Raw genomic sequence first — 9,975 nt, forward strand, 5'->3', positions numbered from 1 at the left:
TTGCTCTCCATTCTCTGTCAGTTTTCTCACTCCATTTGGTGCTTGGCTGAGTTCTTTATCTCTTCATTTGATGTTTCAGGGTTTCAGGATTGTTGTATTCTCTGTTCGGCTTAGTTTTTCAGATCTTTGCTGTGGAGGGACAGCATGGTGCTTATGCCTAGAGCGCCATTTTGCTGGAACTCCTCTACATAATTTTTAACACTGACCATTCCATTTTAGTCTGTGTCTTCCTTTAAGATGACTTCATCATACGTAATCTATTCCCTCTGCTTGGCACTCACATGAGGATGGTCCAGAGGGAATTCTATTGACATTTTTTATCAGATGAATTTGAGCCCTGTCTCACATCCTCTTGGCCTCACCTCTGATTCCAGACCTGGATACAGTAAACAGTCCTGTACTGGCTCCAACTCATGTAGGGATGATGGCATTTCACACCTCAAGCTAATGTCTTTGCCTTCTTCCATGGAGTTTCTCTAATACCATAGCTTGGGACTCTAGAGGCAGCCCACTATGTACACACACACACACACAAAACAATGGCCAGACTGGGTGGGAGTTAACACCCTCAGGAGCAATTCTCAATCAATGAAAACTGACTATCCTCAGGTGGACAATTCCAAGAAGCATTCTAAAACCTTCTTGGAAGGACATGGCAGGGTCACTCCAGTTGTCTAGTGTGGAGACCAATTTGATAGCACATGCTTGTACTGCTTCTCTTCCTACCCAGTGTTACTCTCCCTAGTCCCTTAGTCCTGTTTCCTAGTATCACTTCCCAAATAAACTACCTGTACACAAGTCCTTGTTTCAGGCTCTTGTTTCACAAGAAAACAAAGCTAAGACACGTTAAAAATCAGTGTTCTCTTCTTCCATCTGTCCTTCCACTGTTCCCCTCTCATCCTGCTCCATAAAGAATTTAAGATTCGTGGGAGTGCTATGAGTAAAGTGTCCAGAAAGCATACTTCAGTGACTTTAAGGTCACCCTTGATTTCAACTACAGGGATCACCTCTAGAAGCATAAAGGTCCATAATGAAAATAACTCAAGATCTTACTGCTGCAAGAACATTTTATCCCAGTGGAAACTTTACTATTCAGATGAAAACAGTTTCTAAAAACCCGATGAATTTTTTTTTAAATATCTCTTGAAAATACGATTTCCCTTAAGAGACAAAAAACTCAAAGAACACTAAAAAGGTGGCAAAATACAAGCAAATATGAACATAAAATCAGGTTCTAAATCAACCAACAATAGCATTTTAGATGATTATATGCTTCCTGACAAGAAATGATTATTATTCATCTAAGCCATTGAATATTTAGTAAGTAAATTTAAAGTGATATTTCTAAAACTAAACTAATAAAACAAAAAAACTAATGACAATTTGTTTTTCCAATTTTAAATCCTGTTAAATTTTTAAAGAAAAAAATGTCTATTCCACTCCAGGTCTTTGTCTTTTAAACAGGAAACCTTAAGATAGATTTTGCAGAACTAGGAAAAACATGCTATGGAACTTTTCTGTAGGACTTGGTGTGACAATCTAACATGATCAGTAAAAATATATTTTCAATTAAAACATATATTTTGAAATGTTCAAGATCATTTATCTAAGAATTTTTATTCAAGTTTTATAAGAAAAAAATGACCTTCATTTCTAATTATCAGGAATCATCTCTGTATAAAACAACACAAATTCCATTTTACATTTTATTCCAAGATTTATATTATCGTTCAAAACAAATAATATTTATATCATTTAAACAAAACTGCCAGGAGTTACAAGAGTATAGCTCAGTGGCATTAACTTAATTATAATGGTAAAATTTATTACAATAAAATCTAACTTGTCTAGCACTTTATCAACTGAAAATGTCTACTAACTACCTCTTTCACAGAACAATGATAACTTATAGTGATAATAATGAAGGATGTCAAGACCTGAGGATTCTTCTGTGCAGAGCATGGAAGCGCCATCCCCTGTGAGATCATCAAATCAACACTTTTCTCATTTTCAAACTTGGAAACTGAGGCTCAGTGAAGTAAGTGACTCCCGTAAGGTCAAAGAGTCAGTTATCGACAAAGCTGTAACCCGAGCCCAGTTTCCTGACTCCAACATGGATATTCTTTCCGCTAGTCCATCTTGGTAATTTTTTAAACCAGAATATTCAAATACGTTGTACACACTAGGAAATTATAGCTCAGAGTTAGTTCATTAAGCTGGATTATTTTTTGTAAGATATGCACCTCATAGAATTTCTCCATTAGAAAAGAATCAAATGCAGCACAAAAATCAGAATCAGAAATTCAGTAACTTATTTTCAAGTTTGAAAACTAATAAATAACATTTTTAAGGAGCAAAAATGGAATGAGTGTGTATAGGTAAATTACCATAGACAATTGTGGTAAAATTCTTGCTGATGCCTTGGATTTTTCTTTGCTGGCTGATTTATCCTATGTAAAAACAACAACAAAAAAAAAAACTGCTTACTCTGTTATACTCAATCAAATTTTATAGTGTCTACTATAAAATAAAGTACATATTATCTAAAATATTCAGAAGTATACTCTATTTTTTTAATTATTGATGCTTTATCTTTGAATGGCTTCTTTTATAGGCAGTTAGTAAAGGAAATAGGCACTCAATAATACTTATCAGAAAGCCTTAAAAAGTGTGTAAACTCTTTTACCCATCATTTCTTCTTCTGAGAGTTTATCTGAATCTGCTCATGTCCATGGCTGAACCTACTAGCATCCAGCTCTACCTCCCTTTTACACGGCTTTAAAAAAAAATCAGCTTTTTCCCTTCCTGACAGACCAGAATGCTCCATTTTCTAAGGTAACACTGTATTCAGGCTAATGTGCCCTCCAGTTTCTGTAAGCAATGTCTGTACTTTTTAGCAGTAACTTTTAGAGGAAAGTACTTCTACCTCCTTTGTGGTAGAGAATAACTCTACGGTAGAAATTTCACCTAGGTAAGAGGAGGCACTGCCGAGAACAACACTTCGATCTATAAAACAGATGAGACGTGCTTTGTGCAAGTTATCAAATGATTGCCTCTCATCTCCAAATCTACCCTTTTAGACCCGCTATGAGATACCTGACCGAACCCTATAAACGTTTCTCCTTGGCCAACCAGCATATTAAAAAAAAAGAAAAAAAAAAAAAAAGTTGCCGTTGAGTTGATTCCAACTAATAGTGATCCTAAAGGACAGAGCAGAACTGCCCCATAGGGTTTCCAAGGAGTGCCTGGTGGATTTGAACTGCCGACCTTTCGGTTAGCTGCTGTAGCCCTTAACCACTGCACCACCAGGGTTTCCAGCCTATTACAGAGGGTGCTAAAAGGACACGGTAACAGGAAGGGGCTTTTCTTCCTGGTTCCAGTGCTTTTTCTTTCTTACTCTTATGGTACAGATGTCAGCAGTCATCATCCTTGGCTGTGGGCACCTCCTGGCTAGTGGTGTGTGGCTCATCCAGGGGCAGAAACCCTCCAGGATAACTATAAACTGGAGGAGAGTTATCTAATCCACATTAGACTTCACGTAAACAAGGGGTAATCTTTGTCGGGTCACGTCTCTGAGATTTGGAGGTTTGTCCGTTATATCAGCTAGTATTGATTACCCTAACACAGCTACCAATATGCCACTCAATATCTCCCTGTTAAAATCTTACCCTTTCTTTAAAACAAAGATAAAAAAAGTTTAGATTTCCTTCTTAACTTTAAATGCAGGTGATCTCCCTCCTCAATTATTTGAATATGCATAGCACTTTTTTGGTAATTCTCTTGTCTGAAACATAACTTGTATGTATGCACCTATCCAGCTCTTCTATCTCCTCACTCCACTCTACTTCCATCTACTAAATTAAAGTTCTATAGAACTGGATCAAACAAAATAATAATTTTAACTTGATTTTAGAAAATTAGAAATTTGTTCAACAAGCCTAATAGAAGTATAACTAAAAAAAAAAAAAAGGATTATAATGAACTTAACATAATACTTCTCAAAGTACAAACACCAGCTTAGACAACTGTTTCACATGTATACAATGCTGTACCACAAATGGATCTTGCTGTGTTGTCATTAGGTGGCATCGAGCTGATTCTGACTCATAGAGACCCTGTATACAACAGAACAAAATGTTACCCCGTCCTGCGCCATCCTCATAATTGTTGCCATCCTTGAGTCCCTTTATGCAGCCACTGTGTCAATCCATCTCTTTGAGAGGGTCTTCCTCTTTTTCGCTGACCCTATACTTTACCAAGCATGATGTCCTTCTCCAGGGACTGGTCCCTCCTGATAACATGTCCAAAATACATAAGACAGAGTCTTATTATCCTCGTTTCTCAGGAGCATTCTGGCTGTACTTCTTCCAAGACAGATTTGTTTGTTCTTCTGCCAGTCCGCTGTATATTCAGTATTCTTCACCAACACCATAATTCAAAGGCATCAATGCTTCTTCGGTCTTCCTTATTCATTGTTCAGCTTTGGCATGCATATGAGCTGACTGAAAATACCATGGCTTGGGTCAGGCACACCTTAGTCCTCAAAGTGACATCTTTACTTTGTAACACTTGCAAGAGGTCTTTTGCAGCAGATTTGCCCAATGTAATACGTTGTCTGATTTCCTGACTGCTGCTTCCACGGGCACTGATTGTGGATCCAAGCAAAATGAAATCCTTGACAACTTCAATATTTTCTCCTCAACTTGTCTGTCAGTTTGTTGTATTGTGGTGGCTTGAGTGTTGCTGTGATGCTGGACGCTACGCCATTACTTCAAATACCAGCAGGGCCACCCATGGTGGAGAGGTTTCAGCGGAGCTTCCAGACTAAGATTAGTAAGAAGGACCTGGTGATCTACTTCTGAAAAAAATATCGGCCAGTGAAAACCTTACAGATAGCAGTGGAACAAATGGCTCTATTGTCTACAGTCTCCAGGAGACCACAGGATGTGAAGGAAAACACAAGCCCAAAGTTTTCAGGTGCAACAGGTGTCTCAGAGTTGAGGGCTTCCATTCAGGGAGAATGAGGATGTGGCAAAGGCCTGATAAGAATCCAGTTGTACATGTTATCAGGATGGACCAATTCCTGGAGAAGGACATCATGCTTGGTAAAGTAGACAGTCAGCGAAAAAGAGGAAGACCCTCAACTAAATGTATTGACACAGTGGCTGCAACAATGGGCTCAAGCATGACAACGATTGTGAGGATGGCACAGGACCCAGCAGTGTTTTGTTCTGTTGTACACAGGGTCACTATGAGTCAGAACCAACTCAACAGCACCTAACAACAACATAAGAGAGCAATATGTGCTCAAAAATATCAAAGCTTAAATAGAAACCTTACTAAGACAATCATAACATCAGTGAGCCATGGTTACAAGACTTCTGGAGTCTTGGAAACAGGACATGTTCATTAACCTTCAATTGTTTTTTGAAAGAGTAAGTTCAAGTGTTTCAGTGAGCCTGGTCACCTAGATACAATTATATGAAACAAGACAAGTTGCTTCTAAAAGTTAGTATAGTTTAAGGAATAACTATAAGCTTTAAAAATTATATATTTATGATTATACAGCATGTAGTTTTCTAACTTTTAATAAGACGACCTTTAAATCGACACGGGAAATCTGGGGTAGAAAGAGGAGTGTGCTGTCACATTATAGGGAGAGCAGCCAGGGTCACATAGCAATGTGTGTATAAACTTCTGTATGAGAAACTGACTTGAACTATAAACTTCCACTAAAGCACAATAAAAAAAAAGACTCCAGTTGCAGATGACAAGAAGGAAAGGTTGTGGGAGATATGGTCCAAGTGCCCTGGAATTTTCATACTAAGGTCAAGAAGCAATTCAAATGAGATCTATTGTATTTCAGCCACTACAAGTGTAACAAACATTCTGCTCAACCCCATTCCTCCTACACCAACCCTCATACACTTAATTCATTAAAATCTCTATACCATTTTGCTTGCTGAGTTATCACCTCCACTCCCCTTAGCAGCCTGGGTGGAGAAGGGTGGCAAAGGCCTTAATGGTTTCTTCTTACACTGCAGTGCAGAGTGTATCTTTCATAGAATGTTTCATAAAAAATGGGTCTCTGGCTAACCAAGAGCAACCACACATTAGCCAGAGTATCATCTGAAGAAGTAATGTAGTTCTTCAATAAAACCAAACAGGTGGATTTTAAAGTTAAAAATATATCTATATATAGATAGAGTTTTTGTTTTTGTTTTTTTAACACTGATAGTCTGTGTCTTCCACTCAGATGACAACTTCATCATATCCCATCTCTTCCCTCTAACTTGGCACTCCCATAAGGATGGTCCAAAGGAAATTCCATTGACTTTTCTATCCGATGGCTTTGTGTCCTGCCTTACATCCTCTTACATCCTCTTGGCCTCGCCTCTGATTCCAGACCTGGCTACATGAATAGTCTAGTGCTGGCTCCAACTTATGAAGGGATGATAGCACTTCACTTCAAGCAAATGTCTTTTGCCTTCTGCCATGGGGTTTTTCCAATGGATAGCTTGAGGCTCTGTAGGCAGCCCACTATGCACACACACATGAGTAGCCAGAACTGGGTGGGAGTTAACACTCTTAGAAGCAACTCTCAACCAAAAGGGGATACAGCAGATGAATAAATGCTACTCCGTGACCGTTCTCAGGAAGTATTCTATATGCTCCTCAAGTCATGACAGGGTCACTAGTGTGGAGACCAACTTGACAATGTACCTTGTACTGGCTGCTCCTCCTTCCCAGTTTTACTCTCCCCAATCTCTTACCCCTGCTTCCTGGGATCACTTCCCAAATAAATCCAAGTCCTTGTTTCAGGCTCTTCCTTCACAGGAAAACAAGGATACATCAAACTTAAAAGTAGATGCTCTTCCACTCTTCCATCTGCCTTTCCATTTTTCCACTCTCATTTTGCTCCATAAAGTATTTAAGATTTGTGGAGATGCTATGAGTGAGGCGTCCAGAAAAGGTAAGAATCAGGTCACCTGTTCAGAGAGGCTGGAGGCCCCCAGTGCTGGGCACCCTTGATTTCAACAACAACGATCACCTCTGGAAGGATGAAGGTCTGTAATGAAAATCACTCTAGGTCTTACTGCTGCAAGAACATATTAACAAGTGTAAACCTTAGTATTCAAATTAAAATATAGTTTTTAAGAGATGAGCAGACTACATTTTAAAATATCTCTTAAAATATGATTTCCTTTAAAAGACATAAAACTAAAAAAAATACTGAAGAAAAAATACAAGATACAGCCAAATATGAGTACAGTGTGAAGTTTTTAAAAGCAGTTTAAAGATCTCATGCTTTGCTGACAGGAAAAACGTATTATTCATTTCAGCTACTGAATATTTACTCAGTAAGTAACTTTAATTTCTAAAACTATAATAAAACACACACACACACACACAAAACACTATAGGTAATTTTTATTTTATTTTTCAATTTTAAAATTTGTTGAAATTTTAAAGAGAAAATAAAATGTCCATTCCATATCAGGTCTTTGTCTTTTAAACTAGAAACCTTAAGATAAATTTATGCACAACTAAAAAATATATATATACTATGATTCTATTTATAGAATTTGATGTTATAATCTTTGCATTATCGATGCAAACAGATTTTCAGTTATAATATGTATTTTGAAATGCTCAATATCACTCATCTAAGAATTTTCATTCAGGTTTTTTAAGCTCAAAACAGTCTTTAACTTCAAATTATCAGAAATCGTCTCAATATAAAAACAACACACAGTACATTTTATAGTTCATTCTGAGCTTTTAAATTATCTTGCAAAACAAATAATGTTTATATTGAACCCCAACTTAACTTCCAGGAGTCACAAGAGTATAAGTCAATGATATTAAACTCAACATAATTATGACAGTAAAATTTATTATAATAAAATCTAATTTATCCAGCACTTTATCAATCAAAAATGTCTATTAACTGCTTCTTCCACAATACAATAATAATTTATAGTCATAATAATGAAAAAGTATGTCAAGACCTGAGGATACTTCTGTAGCACAACATTTTCATTTTCGAACAGTCATCTCCTTGGGGATCATCAAATCGACTCTCTTCCCATTTTTAACCTCAGGAACTGAAGCTCAGAGAGGTAAGTAAACCAGTCACAGGACCTGAGGTCACAGAGCCAGTTTTTGACAATTTGCAACTTGAGTTCTCATTTCCTGATTCTAACATTTACATTCTTTTAGCTAGTTTATCTTGGCATTTCTTTTCATCAGAATATTCAAATATTCTGCACATACTAGGAAAGTATAGCTTATAGTTAGTTTATTAAGATTAGTTACCTTTTCCTAAATACGTATCTCATAGAATTTTGCCACCAGAAAAGAATCAAATAGAGTACAAAGTTCAAAATGAGAAATTTAGTAACTTATTTTCAAGTTTAAGAACTAATAAACACTTATTAAAAGAAGAAAAAAGTATGAGAGTGTAGAGGGAAATTACCGTAGACAACTGTGGTAAAAATCTCACTGGTGTCTTGGATTTTTCTTTGCCAGCTGATTTATCCTGCATTGAAAAATATGAAAAAACAAAACTGTTTACCCTGGTAATGCTAAAATTAATTCACCTAACCAAATTTTACAATGTCTACTGTAAAGTAAACCACATATTATCCAATATTAAAAACATATTCTACAGATTACATGATCCTGTGTTTAGAAAATCCTAAGGAATCCACAAAAAATTATTAGAGCTAATAAATTTATACAGCAAGGTGGCAAGACGTAAGATCAATACAGGAAAATCAACTGTATTTCTATAGCCTAGCAATGAACAATCTGAAAATGAAATTAAGAAAATAATTCCATTTACAATAGCATCAAAAAAGAATAAAATACTTAGGATTAAGTATCAGCAATTCCACTGATTTATAAAGTGGGAATTGTCTGTGAGGGCTGCATCTATTTATAATAATTTCTGTGCTAGTTATTCCCTGCCTTTCAGATCAAATCTCCACCCTTTTCTTCCTGCTCTGTGCCTGAGAGGCTGAATGCTATGTACGACCATCATCTGGGCCCTTGGCCCTCTAGTTTCTGGTTTCTGGTGGGAATTAGCCAATGAGAAGCACCACTAGGAGACTGAATAGCTGAAACTGAGAGACGTTGGAATATTTATTTCCTACGTACTCTGTCCCCCACTGTTCTGACTGTGGCTGAATTCCTCCACAGCTCAGCTCATCTCAGGAAGCTGCTTTTCCAAGTCCCCAGTACCCACCAGGTTCTGAGAATGGTGTATGAGTCCCTGCCCCATCAGGTCTAAGAATGGTAATGGCTTCCTACTGCTATTAATCCTTGGGTGTCTTATCACCCTGCTGGTTCCCTTAACCTTGCCCATACCTCCGCAAAATAATCTCTTTACAAATTTTCTTCAATTAAATCCTTTCGAGCATGCCATCTGCTTTCTGTTGGAATCCTGACTAATACAATTCTACATTAACAAAATTAAAAACGCTAAAGAGCCTAGGTCTTCCTTAAGTATTCTGACTTTGTATTTCATTTTTATCTTGCTGATTTTCAGCTACTTGTTCATTGCAAGGAATCCTGTAAACCTGGTATAATCTCCAAGTGTTAACCATTCTATGGAGTTTTGATCAAACTACCGGAATCTGTCAATGTGTCTGGTTAAATGAAAAATAACCTCTCAAATTTTAATACGGTTGATTTAAATATAGTAGTCACATGTTTGAAGCCCAGACGGTACAGTGGGTAAGAACTCGGCTACTAACCAGGAGATCGGCAGTTCAAACCCACCAGCCACTCCACTGGACAAAGATGTGGCAGTATGCTTCTGTAAAAATTACAGCCTTGGAAATCCTATGGGGCAGTTCTACTCTGTCCTATAGGGTTGCTATGGGTCAGAATCAACGTGATGGCAATGGGTTTGGTTTTTCAGTTTTAGTCATATGTTTAACAATGGCTATTAAAGTTACCACCATGCTG

The 9,975-nt window shown here is 37.2% G+C and overlaps 1 protein-coding gene across 1 annotated transcript in view; it reads right to left on the reverse strand.

Moving 5' to 3' along the window:
* Positions 1-9,370, reverse strand: part of DNAH7 (dynein axonemal heavy chain 7) — a 270,960-nt gene extending 261,590 nt beyond the window's left edge. Inside the window, exons 1-3 of the mRNA XM_004378290.1 lie at positions 9,362-9,370; positions 8,480-8,542; positions 2,388-2,450 (exon numbers count right to left, since the gene is read on the reverse strand). Of these exons, the coding sequence (XP_004378347.1) occupies positions 2,388-2,450; positions 8,480-8,542; positions 9,362-9,370 (135 nt within the window). The remainder of the gene's footprint in view (positions 1-2,387; positions 2,451-8,479; positions 8,543-9,361) is intronic.
* Between the last annotated feature and the right edge of the window lie 605 nt (positions 9,371-9,975).

Source organism: Trichechus manatus, unplaced genomic scaffold, assembly GCF_000243295.1.
Source record: "Trichechus manatus latirostris isolate Lorelei unplaced genomic scaffold, TriManLat1.0 scaffold00056, whole genome shotgun sequence".
NCBI classification, from domain to species: domain Eukaryota; kingdom Metazoa; phylum Chordata; class Mammalia; order Sirenia; family Trichechidae; genus Trichechus; species Trichechus manatus.